We start from the raw sequence: 16,766 nt of genomic DNA, 5'->3' as shown, positions 1-16,766 counted from the left end.
GGGTCCTAATAACGGCTCTTGCCGTATAAAAACATACGGGCCGGGAAATGTGTAGCAGCCAGCTACAGTGTGTGAAAAAATTGTACACTGTTGTCTGCAGCTTTTTTTTTATTTCCTGCAAGCACAACACGCTTCTCTGTCTGTGGTATTGACGTTCGACTGCTGGTCCCAAGGTAGTGACCTTAGCGTGGCGACCGTATTTCGATGGAGGCGAAATGCAGATTGTCCATGGGCTGTGCGATGTCAACGCACGTTAAAAAACCCCAGGTGGGCTATATATATCTGAAGCCCTCCACCACGGTGTCCCTTATTGTCCATGTGTTACCTTGGGACATTAAACCCCACATATCATATACCACCACCGTGCTTCTCTGGAAGTGGCAAGGCTTTGTGGCTCTCATGATAGTTCTGCATGTGCAGAATGCCTGAAGCGCCTTGCGATGGTTCTCGCATCTGCCTCCTGGCAGCAGCGAGGAGGGAGTGTGCACAGAGCTGGTGAAATTTTGGCACACGTGTTTCTGCACTGCTTTCGCGGCAGCCACTATAACCTTGCACAATCCTTGTCTATTGAAATTTATAAGCTGCGACGTCTTTTAGACAGCACGCGATAAGAAAAAGTGGGTGACACAATCAAAACCTCCAGAGTCAACCCGAGCAACTGCATCTCGCACAGCGTTGCGCGCGGCATCTGCTGCGGTATAGTTTCGTTTCTGCATCTTCGGCTGTGTGCACTTGTGTCGCAGCAGCGATTAACTGTGCGTTGCGTCGGCGTGGGTGCATAATGCCAGAAGACCGCCAAAAACGGCAGTGGTCAAGCGCTGATAATATGGAATCCCGCTTTGGCCACGGTGTCATCACTGTTTAGCGTGCACTAAGCTTAGGCTGCCCCAATGCCACAACTGGTTTACGCTTTGACTGCCAATTTAATTCCAGAAAAACATACCAAAATTGCCACTTTGTCAGGCGATTTTTGGCGGGAATGAGTGTTGTAAGGCTTAAAACGCATGCTAAATGGGCAAAACGCGGATGGATGGATAAATTGTATGGATGGATGGATGGATATGACTGAACCCTTTAAATCGGGCTGTGGCTCAAGCCACCTAGCCATGACTTATGAAATTTTACTCTTCTCTTGATTTTAGCCACCAATCAGATAACCTTCGCTTGGTTACGTCTACCCGCTTAAAATCTACTTTTCCTTCACTGTCCTTAAATCCCAATGCCTTGTATAAATCAGCCCCGCTGCTTTCCACTGTAGGGTGAAGCGCTTTACAGAAAAGTATAAAGTGTTCAGCGGTTTCCTCCACCTCTCCGCCCGCAACGCACAACATGTTTATCTCGTGGTACCTGACTCTGTATGTCTTAGTCCTGGCCTCAAACAACACAGAGCTTCCCCCTACAGTTATCATAGATATTCTCTTTGGCAATTTCCTGCTTAAAAATCCTGTATGTTCCCAGTGCTGATTTGGTCAGCATCCCTGTTTTCCACAAAGCTCTCTCTGTTTCTTCAACCTTTTTCTTAACTGATAACTACTGATTTGCCCCCCTACTGCTGTCCAGATGTTTGCTTGTCAATTTTATAGTTCGCTTTCTCCATTTCGTATCAACGTTCCTTATATACAGGTATCTGAAAACTTTCCTAGCCCACTGCTTTTCCTCCATTTTTCTCAATCGTTCCTCAAATGCTATCTTACTGCTAGCCTCTCTGCAAGACGCCCATCCCATATCACCCTGTACCCCCTGATTTGGTGTATTTCCATGTGCTCCCAAAGCTAGCCTCCCTACGCCACGTTGTTTAATTTCTAACCTTGCTTGAACATCTATTCGCATGCACAGGACCGCATTACCGAAAGTCAGGCTAGGGACCATCACCCCTTTCCAGATCCCTCTTACCACTTCATACCTATTGTAATTCCACAGTGCCCTATTTTTCATGACAGCTGCATTCCTACTACCTTTATTCATTACATATTTTTCGTGCTCTGTCAGATACTCAGCACTGTTATTTATCCACACCCCAAGATACTTGTACTCATTCACTACTTTTAGCACGAACTCCTGTATTCTATGCTCGCCGCCCTCTTCATTAAATATCATGACTGCAGATTTTTCCTTACTATACTTGAAGCCTAATCTATCTCCCTCTATACTGCATATGTCTAACAACTTCTGCAAGTCTTCCTTGTTGTCAGCCATTATCACTATATCGTCCGCATATATTAGTCCCGGTAATGTCTGTTTAATCCATTCCCCTTGCTTGAAAAATGAGAGGTTGAAGCCTAGTCCGCTCCCCTCTAGCTTGGTCTCCAACCCTTGCAGGTACAACATGAACAACAAAGGGGACAGAGGACATCCTTGCCTAAGCCCCCGCTGTATCTCTACAGGCTCTGATACCTTTTTTTCCCATTTTATAAGCACTCTGGTACCTTTATATATATCTTTCAAAAGATTAATTACACCATCTTCTACATCCAATGTGCCCAGTATGTCCCACAGATACTCTTGAATAACGTTGTCGTAGACTCCCTTAATATCCAGAAATGCTAGCCATAGGGGGCCTGTGTTCCTTTTCAGCAATCTCTATACACTGCGTCAATGAAAACAGATTGTCCTCCAACCTCCTTTGTTTCCGGAACCCATTTTGTAACTCTCCTAGCACCCCGTCGTTCTCCACCCAAGCCTGCAATCTGTCCTTTATAATCTGCATCACCACCCTGTAAACCACAGATGTCACTGTTATGGGACGGTAGTTACTTACGTCAGCTTTGTCCCCCTTTCCCCTATATATCATGTTCATTCTACTTAATCGCCATTCATCAGTGACTTTACCATTCACTATCATTTTGTTCACTACCTGTATTAATGTTTGCTTGGATTTTGGTCCTAGCTGCTTTATTAACATAATCGGAATATCATCTGGTCCTGTTGACGTGCCACTAGGAACCTTCTTCTCTGCCCTTTCCCACTCTCTTTGCTCAAGTGAAGCTATTGCAGTAACCGGTCTATCCTCCTTTGATAAATTGTGTGCAACATTTCTTTCCTTAACACACTAAGTAAAATCCACCCCATACTTTATGAACACTAGTGTCCTTGGTACCATGAAATTACTATAATATACCGCATAACATGGGAATGTCAAAGAGTCGATGTCCTTAAATTTTTCTGTCATCCTTGTTCCTATGTGTTTTATCGCTTCATCCCCTTCTAGTCGAATATCCTGATCTGTAACAATAAACCTTTGTTCGAGCCTAGTCTTATTACTCATTGCATTTAGATGCTTCCTGAATTTTTGTGCTGCTTTTCTATCCTTTTTATTTACTTTTGACATCCATTGGGCACCCTTTCTTCTAATTTTCTCATTAATCAAATAGGATGCTTCCCTTCTACACTTTATGAAGGTATCCCATTTTCTGTCTACTTCAACTTCTGGTTCACAACTCTTCTTGGCATATCTGTGTTCCCTGGATGCTTCCCGACGTTTCTCTATCGCCCTCTTGACCCCCTCATCCCACCAACTCTTGGATTTGCGTCTTGTCCCTTTTAGCTTTACTCGCACCTTAGCTAGCTCTTGCTCCAGTAATCGAGTTAATTTGGTATAAGTCCATTCTGTTTCACTATCCTCAAAAATTACTTTCTCGATTTGTTTGGCTGCTGCTTCCAATTCCTTTTCTGAGTAAAAATTTCCCCTCTGATTGTTCATCTCGCTTCAGTCCTACATTGCTTTTTCTTCTGAAGCTCAACTTGATACGCTTGTGGTCACTACCTAGACTTCTGGAACCATATTCATCTATTCTCATTACCCCTAATCTATTATACATCCTCTGTGACATTAGTGCATAATCTATCGTCGAGTGCAGAGTCCCTGCCTCCCATGTTATGAGCCCTTCACACTTCTCGGTACTGTTGCATAAAACTAAATTATGCCGGTCACACATGTCCTGCAGCATGCTTCCTGTCGAATCTGTGTACCCATCCAGGTCTTCTATATGTGCGTTTCATGTAGCCTAATACAATTATCTTGCCCTGTCCTCCTAGCTCATCAATGTCGCTTGCAATACATTCTAACATTTTCCTGTTTTCCTCTTTGGCATTAGCCCCTGTCCACAGGTATACCAAGCCAAGGAGTGTTTGCTCCCCTGCCACTTTTCCTTTTAGCCATAAATGTTCCTTGCATCTCAGTTTAACCCTTTGAAAATTCTTACTTTTATGAATGAATGCCCCAATTCCACCCCCCTTTCTGCTGTCCTCTGTTCTATTGCAATATTCCCATTCGTAGTCTGGGTTACAGGGTGGTTGCTCCATGTCTCTAAGATGCGTTTCCACTAAACCATATACAATTAATTCCTCCTGCCTTAACTGTTCTTTTATTTCCTCCCATTTCAGTCTATTCCTGCCACCTTGCATGTTAATGAAACATATATCTGAATTAACTTGGCCCTGGCGCTTGTGTCTATTTCTTCTCCTATGGTTCCATCGTCCCTTTGATCTTGGTTCTTCCTTCTCTACACTGGTTCCCTCAGAGCTCTGGGTCCCCCCAAATAAGCTGTTGCCTGGCGACCTATCCTACTATCCACCCTCTTGCCAGTGGCACCACCGTAGGGAATGCCATCCTGTGCTAAGGGGTGGGGCCTGGCCTTGTACACATCCCTGTTAACTTCCATTACCCCGTACCTTAGTCGTCGACTCATTAACCTAATTACACGGTTAGCCTCAACGATCCTCCTTTCTGTTTCGCTAGCCTCCCTCTGGACCTCTGGGATTGTGCATATGGTCACATGCACACTCTCAGAGGCCTCTCTAAGCCTACGCATCCCCTCTTCTAACTGCTTCTCGAGATTCTGGCTCCTCCCCTTCATGGTTCATGAACAACTACCGCCCTCTAGTGTTAAAAATTGTAACCAATGCAATTGCTGACCGTAACTTGTCTCTTTGATGATGGGAGCAGTGCAACGTTAGGCTGGATGAGTGTGACTCGTCATTGGCGATATTTGTACTATCCCATGACGAGTAACGCTCAGGGTTGGTGGTTAAAGGGTTAAATCACTGTGGCACGAGGTGTAATTTGTGTTTCACCCTGCGGGAGTGCTGCCACAATTACGATGTAAAAGCAGAGTTTGCATTGTATGGGTTTCTGTGGGAGCTTGAGCTAGCCTGGCTCACGAAAATGTACAAGCTAGGAAAACGCAGCACCCGGGAGAACTCTGCACACGCGAATGCAGCAGTGGAGCCCTACTGCATTACAGACCACCAGAAGTTGTGTACTGTGTATAATGATAGGCGTCATGTTGAATATGCTGCTGTAACTTGCAGACTTTTATAGTTATACTAGAATATGCGAAATAGCAATGCATCGCCACAGTGCAGATGTAGAACTGCAAAGGATGCAGGAATTCATTGTGAATTTAAGTAGTCGGCTGCCTGTGACTGTAGCTAGATACTGCAAGTTTTGGGGAATTAATTGTATTAATAAAAATTGTGATCTAGCTGCAAGGCTGGAAAGGGGTCAAAGAACCCCCTTCCAGCCAATGGCGTCAGCCAATTTTCATGACCCTGCTAGCGTCACAATACAACGAGTGGCGGATAAAAGGGGATAGTTGCCTCCCTCCCTGCGTTGTCGCGCTAGCAGGCTCATGAGAATCGGCCGACTCCATTGGCTGGAAAGGGGTTCTTTGTATCCGACTATAGTTGGGAAGTTGTAGCCAACAATAGTTAATTCTTGGTGATGAACACTTCAGACATTGTACTTTGGTTGTCTGTGGCTATGCTTTTGTAAGGAATGACACTGTCTGTGGTGTGTAGCTGCCATAAGTTTGAGCAGAGCGGTGTCCTTTGAAAAGTTCACCATCGCAACAAACGTTTATTGCGACATTTAAAAATATGTATAGGCCTCTAAATGATGCTGCATACTTTTTATACGCTTCTTAAAGGGACACGTGAGAACAAATTGGAGTTGGGCTGTATTGGTAGAGTACTGCATTCGAATCACAGAAAGGTCACTCTCACTTAAAACGGAGTTTTTATAAGCTAGGAAAGACAAAAAAATGAAATACAAGTGTTGCCATCACTGGCCTGTTTCGCTAATAGAAATACATGCGTTGACACCAGAGGCTAGCTACAGTGCCATTCACTTCAGAGCAGTGGGAACCTGTCCTTTTTGGTGTGGACATCACAAGTTTGCATCGACTGGTGGGAAGATTTTTAAATCCAATTTTCTCATCAATAAAGGCATCTTCTGCCACCAAATGAATGTCAGCATATCCAGAAGAAGCCGAAGAACCAATTTTTACGGAGAGCAATAATTGCGTGGAGCTGTCCTCAGTGTCCCTTTAAAATACTCACCAGTTGTCAGCAAATGGCGACCTTCATAGGTTCATTGTGAAATTGGAAAACTAGTAATTTGAAAATTCTTCTGCATGTGTATTCCTATGTGCCATACCCCTAGCTGTTACTTCCACCTGGCAACAGAAGCACCACTGCATCTTGCTTACGTCACAGATCAGTGTTGGTCTATTGACACTCTGGCATTCCAGTGGTAATGAAATGAGGATGCATAATTTTAGTTTGGCATTGAAGATTGTACGAAACAAGCTGGAGCTATATACTGCAATGAAATTTGGTGTTATTTGTGTATCTCACCACGTGACCACACTTTGGTAAAATATTATTTATATGTTGTTAAATTCCGGATTTTTTTCATTCAGAAGTGTTAACAGCAGAACCCTGCTATAGTAAACTCTCGTATAGTAAAAACCCAGGTATAGTGAAATGAAATTCGATTCTATTTCGCTTTCCATAGATGACTGCATGTTTTTTTGTTTTATATTTAAGACATTTTTAATAAAGGAACAGGTGCAGTAAAGAGTGTTTGAGCATGACGACATACATACTTCCGAATGACGACATTGCAACGTGTGCACAGTCAGGGATATCTCAGTAACAGACATGTAACGGTGTAATCTCAAGGCCAAAGGTTGGCAAATGGATATATATCGAAGACAAACATGAGATGGCTTAACAACCAGGCTCACAGTCAAGCGCGCGGTGTGTACAAAAGAAAAAAAAGAGAATCTGCTTATGATTGTGGAAAGAACGCAGCGCAGGCCACTGAGAAAGGAAAGGCAGTAAAAGAGCAGTGATGTGTAGGGAGGAAAATAAAGGGCAAACAGTCATAGCACTGGGCAGTACAAAGTAGTGGTGGCAAGAAGCGCAGGCACGGTGGCAGTGCGTTTCTTTACTGCCTTTAAATGACACTAAAGCTGTGAAAGACACTGGCGTGTTTATGCAAACCTTTCATTTTTACATGAATCCAAAACCTCCCCCCTAGCGTTATAGTATTTGTGCAAATATAGTACTTCCAAAGACTTTGACGAAATCGAAAATGTGATAACATAACGCGTAATAAGTGAAAATAAATCATTAACGCATAGCGAGATGATTAGAACAGGATGCAAGGTATTTTTAACCCTTTGGGACAAAATGTTGTGGGCAGTGCACGCCGCCTATTAAGGGTGGCATAGTCATGCCTACTATTTTCTTATGACATATACAAAATTTCAGCTGTCTAGTGTTAATGGTTCTCGAGAAAAAAAATGGGGCATATGCATGTCACTTCCCTGTAAAAGTGGACTGCTGAAAGACAGCCACTTCAGAAAAAATGTAATTTAATCATCTGATGCAAACTTTGTGTAGGCATACAAACAACAAATGAGAGGACATACAAAAAACTACTTCATACTATGACAAAGTAGTCAGGAAAATGTTCATGCTGCATACACTTGCTGTCGATATTCAGACAACAGACATAGATCTGCCTGCAGCAGGCTACTTTCAGTTTTGAAAATGCAGGAAGCAAATTGCACAAACAGCGCCTCCACAGACTTTGCATGTCGATCGTGATCTCGCATTTCTTGTTTTCATTGAGCACCGCCTGATTATAAAAATTATAAAAGTAATATAAAACAGAAACGATATATATATATATATATATATATATATATATATATATATATATATATATATATATATATATATATATATATATATATATATATTGCTAAAAAGTTGTAAATTACATGTTGCTCATATTTTTGAAGCAGGTCTAGTATGGGCAGGACAGAAAAAACAAAGTAGGACATTTAGGAAATCAAGAGTAAGAAAAGTTTGGCACTTACTACTCATAATTTACCGTCTGGATAGTGCACCAAAATTCTTTGTAAAATGCGTGCAGTGTACATGAGCGGAACGGTTAATTTGAGATACGGGTATGTGCTGCCACCGGGTGAATACTATTAAAACAAACACAAAAGCTTCTTTTTCTTTGTACATCCTTGAGGTGGCACTAGCAGTATAAATACAATGAATGCAGCGGTTTGATGCTCACAATTCAAAACATGGCAATAAAAAAAGTTGGACATATGTGTCTCGCTATCTCACAAAGGGTGAAGTGCTTCTTTTCTAAACCAGCACTGCGTTTAGTAAACAGCTGAATTACGAGACAGCATCCTCAGAGCCACGCCATCACCAACAACTGATATAGCAAAGATTTTTGCTGATCTGAGCAACATTACTGTAGAGGGTTTCTACTGCATTTTTTTATGGTTTAAGCTCTTTGTAATGCGTCTTTTGTGGCAAGATGGATCACAGGAGGGTGATAAAAGTGGCGCTCACTTTACATAGCGAAATTTAAGGGGGGAGCCTGGCCTTGAAAAAAAAAAAAATTTATTAACGAAGTCTCAGGTAATAAATCTTCAGGGAACATGTATATTTATGTGCCGATTCTAAATATGTCATTTAATTTTATGTAAAACAATCCCTTGATCACTTATGTCATTTTTTTGCATGTGTTTTGTGAAGAGCTTTCAAAAAAATCTGCTGCGGGAAACTTGCTGATATGTATGCCATTGGGTTCTGTTGATAGCAAGGAATGCAGTAAGGGTAAAATTATCTTTCTGCCTATCATAGAACTTAAGTTATAGGGTTTGGAAGTTGTCGCTTCAGAAATGCGAAGGAAAGTGTGTATTCCCGTTTCTGAAGTGGCCGTTTCATTACACTGTGACTCAAGTTTTATGATAACCAGGATGATAAATTTACCCTTATTGCATTCCTTGGTAATCAAGAGAACTCAGTGGCATACATTTCAGTGAGTTTCCCACAGCATATTTTCTTCAAAGCTCTTCGCAAAATACTTGCATAAAAATTACATAAGTGCTCAAGAAATTGTTTTACATGAAATTAAATGACATATTTAGAATCAGCGTGCAAGAATACATGTTCCGTGAAGATTTCATAATTATGACTGCATTAATAAAGTTTTGTTTTCAAGACCAGGCTTTGAGTTGCTGTTGCAAGATGTCACCACGATGTTGTGCATTTGTTGGTCGTTAGGTGAACACTGCTTACTAGAATTGTCGTCGGTGAGACGTAAGTTAATGTGTGATAATGACTATGTGTGCAAAAAAATGCAAATGGATGCTGCACTGTGTTAATCTGTCTAAAGTCAAACTTGGATATACTGAACTTGGAGGGGATCTGAAAACAGTTCAATACGTCGATATATATAAAATATGGAAATACAGTCGCACCCGGATATATGAACTCGAAGGGGATCATGAAATAGTTCGATGTATCGTTAATTTGATGTATAAATAATCACTATAGATAAGCTTATCTGTAACCTAGAACCAAGATTACACTGCTCCTGTGCTACTGACATGCTGCATGCTGGCATGCTGGCAGTGCACCAGTAGCTAGGCATTGCCTAACCTGCTTCTCATCGAAGCCACAGTGGACGAAGTGCTATAGGTGGGTTGCAGAAATACTGAAGTCAGCTTCGATGCAAAGAAAAAATACTTCGCTATGGCGGCATGGCTCCTCCTGCAGGCAGAAGTTGGATGCAGCGCTGGAGATTTCTATTGAAAGCCTGATGCCCTGCATGGGCCTATATGTTCTCGCATATGACAATTACCCACTTCCCGTAGCACAGAGACAAGTTTTTCTCTCCTTCCCTTTCCTGCCGAGCCTTGGGCGCAGAGCCACAGAAAGTTTGGTACGGCTGCGTTTGATTCCCCGTTGTGAAGCAGTGACCTGGGAGAACTGTTCTTAATACCTTAATCGCAGCGGCCGCACAGTGCAGAAGAGTGAAGGAGATTCGTGGCATGTCTCAGGCTGCAGAACTCTCCAACGCTGCATCTAATTTCTTCCCCAAAAACTGGACTGGCAGCCATGGTGAAGTAGTCCACTTGTGCAGGAAAGCTGGCTTCCAGATTTCTGCAACTCACCTATGGTGCTTTGGAAGTAGTCACAGCCTATCGTAAGATGTCTAGTCCTGTTACCAGGACCCAAAAAATTGTTAATCCCCTATTGAAATTAAGGTACCGTCAGTTTCTGCAGCGCCTTCGGCAGCGAAGCACGCCAGGCGACGGCTGCCACTAGGGTTTAGGCTGGCTTCACTGCATGACAGTGGTGTGGTGTGGAAAATGAGTACAAGCGAATGAGGGCCACCCTCAATCACCTCCCATGTTCACTTCGTCGAGCGATTTCACAGTGCTAGCGTTGCCAGCAGGTGCCCAAGGAAAAGCACCTCACCATTCTCCGTGCGCGAAAAGTAACCGTGCGCGAAAAGTAATCGACGAGTGCCGTTAGGAGAAGCACAACTTGCATTGGTGCGAATGACCTCTGAAATTGGAGTTCAACGTACTGTGAGATATTCATATACTTTTACACAGGGTTTTCAAGGGGATTTTCTGTGTGTTCGATATAGCCAATAATGTGAAATATCCAGGTTTGATATATCCGGGCTCGGCTGTATTACCGTCTAGTGGCAGGGCCCATAGTATTAGTTTTTGGTTCAATTCATTTCATTTCATTACCTTAAAGCCCCCAGGGAAGGGGTATTACATAAGGGATGGGAAGTATTGGGTAACACTGTTATGACATTACATATTTTTGTGTCGTACTTTTGCTGACATGCATACGTTATTGCACTCACTTATTGTTGTCAGCTTTGAGATGCATAAAAATGAACTCATCCACTGGTTGAAAAATTCTTTGTAAAAAACACTGGTTTTTCTAACAAAAACTATTTTGGAATCGGACACCTTGGATGCTGACTTTTTTGTTGCGCCAAAAAAATATTAATCTCCTTACAGTTTAGTTGACAGTCCCTTTAAATGTGGAAAGTGGTAGATGTTCTTTGAACGACAAAAAATGGAGAGCTTTGCTGCATATTTTATACAAACTCTTCCTGACTTGCGAGTGTGTGGCATGAGTACTTGCTTGCTAACCCTCCTCTGTGCATATCTTCTGTTTCAGTCTCCTTGTCCTGTGCTCTTTTTCAGGAGCCTCTGTCCACAGTGCTGAACATCAGTAGTGTTGTAGACGGCCAGAATGTGTGCCTTGAGTGGGCAGAGCAAGTCGATATCTCCAAGCCCATGCTAGACTTCTTTGAAAAAGTGCCCGATCCTGCCTTCACAGTATGTTGCATTTGTGTACCATTTGAATTTTTAAGCTATATAAGTGGCTGTTTGTGTCCAGACTTCATCATTTCATGTGTTAGATGCCTCAATTTTAAGACATTTAATTTCTCAAGTATCCAGAGGCCAGCATGTGACAGCATGTTGAATTGGCTATTCTTTGCCGGAGAATAAGTTAAGCTATATTATACAGGTGTTCATGAGGGTAAGGGAGAGGAAGACAGCCAGAACCACTAGTTAAATTGATGGGACGCCAGCAGTATGCCAAGTATTACGGTACATTTTCAGCCCATTGCATTTTGTTATTTGCTTCACTCAGATATAGTTCTGCAAAGCTTCACATTGGTCTGATTAGCCGATCTTGAGGCTTTCTAAAACTGAATTTCTAAAACTGAACCAAGCATTCTAATCCACTCTGTAGGCACTGAATAGGTAAAACTAGGCACTATTAGTTATGCTAGAAACGCAACTTATTCTGTACAGAAAGAGGTGTGAGCCGTATCTATGACCAAAATATTGAGCAAAGGAAAATGGGAAAAGCAACAGCCATACAGAGCACTTGTTTGTAAGCATCTTGTCACATAGCTGCATGCGTGGCAGCTACAGTGCAACCATTCTGTGTATTTTAACAAATCTGTTGCTTGTATAGCTAAGTGCTTGCTGGAACATAAAAGGCAACATGCACTTATAGGTCGCTAGCTTAGACCATCATATGCGGCCTATATGCATTCAGACATCAAAAAATGTTGTACTCCTCTGGAATTCTGATTAGTGTAAGGCTAATCCTTTGTCTAACAAAAGGAAGTAAACAGATAGTGCTATTTAAAAACAGCAAAATGATGTGCCGTGTCAGCCTTGTGCCTTTTGCCTAGTTGTCACTTGATAGTATAGTGAATGAAATAATTTCACTGTGTAAGCAAAGGAGCTGATAAGCCCTTCTCATGGCACTACAGCACAAACTGAGCAAAAATATTAAAGGGCTTCCGGGAGGCAGGCTAAAGTCATTGCATGCACATGAATGCACACACCCTTGGATGGGTATTGTTGAAAGTTACTGACACCAGCGCAGTGCTTTCAGGGGATCATAGTAATGTAAGCGGAGTTTTCTGCTCACTGCTCTTGAAGATTACCACCTCACTAGGCTTTTGTTTGTGGGGCTGTTCATTTGTGTCAAAGGAAATTTATAAGCACACTGCACTTAAATACACCCTGTGAATCTTAGTGCAAAGTTTAGGGTAAGGTTTCATCCTTAAATCCACACCATGGCACGATAGAAAATGGATGGGCTGGTAACTTGCCTGACTGATTATAGAAAAAGATGCATACTGCATCTGAGCCGCGGACTGCGCTAGAAAGTGTTATTGATGTGCAGTTGGGCAGTGCTTTAGGAGGGAGTAAGGGTGCTAGACAGTGTAGTGGTGAGCGAGGCAGAATATGATGGAACGATGCATCTCTGGCATGGTCACACTGGTCATGATGAGTGTCACTGGCAGCTTTCACAGTCTGTTAGCTCTCATCGGAACATACCGAATGTGTAAAGCACATGAAACGAAACTCTTTTGGCTGAACTTTTTTTTTTTCCAAATTCTTCCACATTAGTAAACGTATTCTAACAGTTGTTTGCAGCCAAAACTAGTTTTTCATGACAGCTGTTTTCTAACCTGAGAAAGGGCAATGTAACCGCACACTGGCATTGAACCATTTAGTATGGCCTCAAAAGTGAGGGAAGCTTTTTATGTATTCATGCTGTTAACATGTAAAGATTCTGCAAATAAGAGAAAGAAAAGCAGTATTCATGCAGAAGTGAATGTGATACATCTGTCTTGGCATCATGCAGGTTTTGATGATGGTTCTGTCAAGATATTCATGCATTGCAGTATTTGCAGTGAATTCGTAGATGCAATCAAATCAACTGCTTTGGTTCCAAGGCTGCTATTCGCATGTCTGACATTATGCACAGTTTAGGCTCATTATTTAAGTGCATATGGCACACGGCTGGCATGACATAAGGCCAAACCCCTGGGCAAGAAACACGAGTTAGATAGTAGACTCTCAGTCATCTGAAGCGGATCTTGAAATGATTGAAAAAAAAATGCGAAAATTTCAGTTTTTCAAAAATGGCAAATTCGGGTTCAATGTACTCTAGAGTACCTACCTACAAAATTTAAAGCCCTAATTCAACCTGTAGCTACAAAAAAATCGATATATGTGACACCTCCAAAGCATTGAAATTTCGATTTCGGAGCAAAGTGCAGAGAACTTCGTGCCCGTCGCTTCCTCCAACCACATTCATAATGGCCGCTATCTTGGTCTTGTTTGAAAGCTGGCACTCTTCCCTAACATCCTGAATTACTCACTGTTGTGAAATCCTCTACGAATGTCTGCATTCCACCGTTTTTTGAGGCTTCTACGATGGTGTACGCACATCAAATGTGATTTCTTTCAACTTTGTATTTTTGCCAACATGAATACACTTAAGGAAGTTATTGTTGGGTTTTTATGGTTCAGTTTCAATTAATCTTATATTGTTAATCTTATTTTAGATTGTATATCTGCAATCATGTACCGACTCGGCCAGCTCACCACTCTACTGAATTATATTGTGGAATTCAGAAAGAACTAAACTGTGGAGCTATGCTATTTTTTATGGTAAAGTTGAACGTATAAAACTTTGTGAACAATAATGTCACCTAATTATATTTTATAATTACAATGATTCGACATAATTGAACATTTTTATATGATGATTACCTTAATAACAATATAAATAGCATAGCTTCGCATGGCAGGCCTTTCGCTTTAGTAGCTCCATTTCAATGACCTGTAAAAAGTTACCTAACTAGGCTTCAGTTATTTTCTCATAATATGCAAACTAATTCAGATATACTGGAACTAATTATATATTTGAAAACAGGAGGTAGAATTGCCTGTACACATCTAATTTCATTACAATGTCTCTGATAATAAAAAAAATTCAAGACCCACGTCTCCCCTTAATTTTAATCTAGTTTGTTTGAGCCGACTCTTTGCTCCTGCCAGTGTCAAATGCATTAAAAGGCTCCTTGTAATTAAAGCTCTGTATAAGTTGAAAAAATTTCCTGCTCCAATTTAAGTTCGAATTATTGAGTGCACTTTGTACTCCAAAAAGTGCGCGTCAATGCTTTTAGGAAGCTTTCTGATTATATTTCATAGGAAAATAAAATCACTGAATTCTTGTGTTACATTGGCTGTATTTGCATTGTGTCGCACCTGCTTATGGTCACTGACCAATCTTTTGGATTTAGTGGGATTAAAAAATTTTTCTGAACCAAACAGGGTGAAAAAATTTGAGAACTTAAAAAAAATTGGGTTGCTGAAAAAAGCCGATGTGGAAAATTCTAACTTTGCTTTTTCCCATGTTCTGCTTGAAAACAATGATGATATATTTGAACCACAGTCATGCTCTCATCACATCTGCACTGAACATGTCTGCACCCCACCTCAAGTCACTGATGCTAAAATGTGTGATGTGGCCATGGCCCATGCCGCGGGTCATGCCACGGGTCATGGCGTGAACCATGCTCTAAACCAATTTTGTGCTTGTGTGTTGCAATGCACGTGTTGCTCTGTAAGTTATATGGTTCCAGCTGACATTTGCTACGCGAGCTCAGCACAGTCTTTCCCTGGACAGTGGCAGTCAGGAAGACCGAGAGAGGGAGCTCTCGGGAAGAAGTGACTGCCTCCAACTGCCGCTCGCCCCACGGGTAGTAACGGCGGCATCTCAGCTGCGGCGGACACTGCTGCTGTCCTGTTATCGACGAATTATGTGTGCAGGCCTGCATGCTCTTTTTTATGGGTCAGCTCTATAGGAAAATGCATGGTGACAATGAGTAACAGAAATTGTCAAGCCAATCCATCCAATTGAATCATTTTAATCCAATATGGCATGTTCCATAGCAGTGAAGAGTTTACTGGTTGTGGCAGCACTGCTCGCTCACATCTGTTAGGTAAAAAAATTGTGATTTCAGACTCCACAGGGTGGAGTGGGAAAACGTTACTTCGTCAAAAGTGCGTGTAGGTTGTTCCGTTCTAGATGGCCATCATTCCTTGACTGACAGCGACCTGGTCAGCCCACTCCACGGCCAGGGCCTGGACGGCTAGGTCTGAGCTGGCCAACACGGCCTCCCACTGCTCACGAGAAGGATATTGCAGTACAGCCGCAGGGGGCTGCTCTTTCTTGCATTCCCACAGGATATGATCGTATGTCTCCGGCTCCCTACACCATTTACACTCTAGCTTCACCTCTTGCGGATATATTTTGCTGAGGAAAGATCTCGTCTGGAGTCTTCTCCAAACAACTCCCGCTCCTTGACCAGTGTCTTATCCGGCGGCGGGAAAACCCTCCGGCTCAACTTTTAGTAATTTTTAATGTCATGGAAGGTCAGCAGCCCATCTCTCGTGAACCCTCCTGGAGCAGGCAACTGTCCAGCTTGGGTCACGGAACCTCGAGCTTTTGCATGAGCCGCATCATTCTCTGGGTTTCCAGAGTGCACCGGTACCCATACCACCTCAACCTCTCTCATACCTCCACGTCTGACTCAGCTCAAAAGCCGAGACGCCGCAGCCGATATTCTGCACCTCGCGAAATTGCAGATGCCCGTTTTCGAGTTACAGAAAATCAGATCAGCCTTTGTGCTGTCTATCGCTAGAGCGATTACAGTCTCCTCTGCCATCTCGGAGGACCTGGTTCTGACTGTCACGGAAGCAGTCGAGCGTCCCCGCGTGTCCAATACCGTTTAACGCAAGTGCTCGCCTGTCTCCATAGTCAGCAGCGCCCACGTAGGCCGCTCCTTCGTAATTTCCATACTTTGCATTGAGCGCTTTCGCCCTCGCCTTTCTTCTGTCTTCATGATGCACCGGATGCATGTTTTTCGGCAAAGGTTTAATGTACAACCTCATGCATACCGCCTTCAGTAGCTGTATTTTCCTATCTCCCCCGGAGCTTCCACCCCTATGCCGGTCTTCTCTAGAATGTTTCTCCCAGCCTTTGTTCTCGAGAGCCTAGCCATCTGCATCGTTAGATGCACCTCCTTTAACTCACCCAAGGTGTTGTGCACCCCCAGACCCATTAAACGTTTTGTCGATGCATTGTTGGCTTGGCCCAAAGCAGCCTTGTATGCTTTCCTGATCATAGCTTTTGTCTTACCCCTCTCCGTGACATCCAGCTTGAGGTAGGGAAGCCCATGCACAACCCTGCTTACAATGAACGCCATGCTGAGTTGCATTCAATGTGATCCATACATATGCATAAATCTG

The 16,766-nt window shown here is 42.7% G+C and overlaps 1 protein-coding gene across 3 annotated transcripts in view; it reads left to right on the top strand.

Annotated features, from left to right (window-relative positions):
* The window catches only part of LOC144115242 (superkiller complex protein 2-like), a 121,360-nt gene that overhangs the window by 20,950 nt on the left and 83,644 nt on the right, over positions 1-16,766 (top strand). For all 3 annotated transcript variants that reach the window (XR_013311312.1, XM_077649534.1, XM_077649533.1), the window contains exon 8: positions 11,337-11,471. Coding sequence is in view for 2 of the 3 variants with exons in the window: in XM_077649534.1 (XP_077505660.1) it covers positions 11,337-11,471 (135 nt within the window). In the remaining variant the exon portion in view is untranslated. The remainder of the gene's footprint in view (positions 1-11,336; positions 11,472-16,766) is intronic.

Source organism: Amblyomma americanum, chromosome 1 (genome assembly GCF_052857255.1).
Source record: "Amblyomma americanum isolate KBUSLIRL-KWMA chromosome 1, ASM5285725v1, whole genome shotgun sequence".
Classification (NCBI taxonomy): Eukaryota; Metazoa; Arthropoda; class Arachnida; order Ixodida; family Ixodidae; genus Amblyomma; species Amblyomma americanum.
The sequence above is the reverse complement of the archived record's forward strand: the minus strand, read 5'-3'. Positions and strand labels throughout refer to the sequence as shown.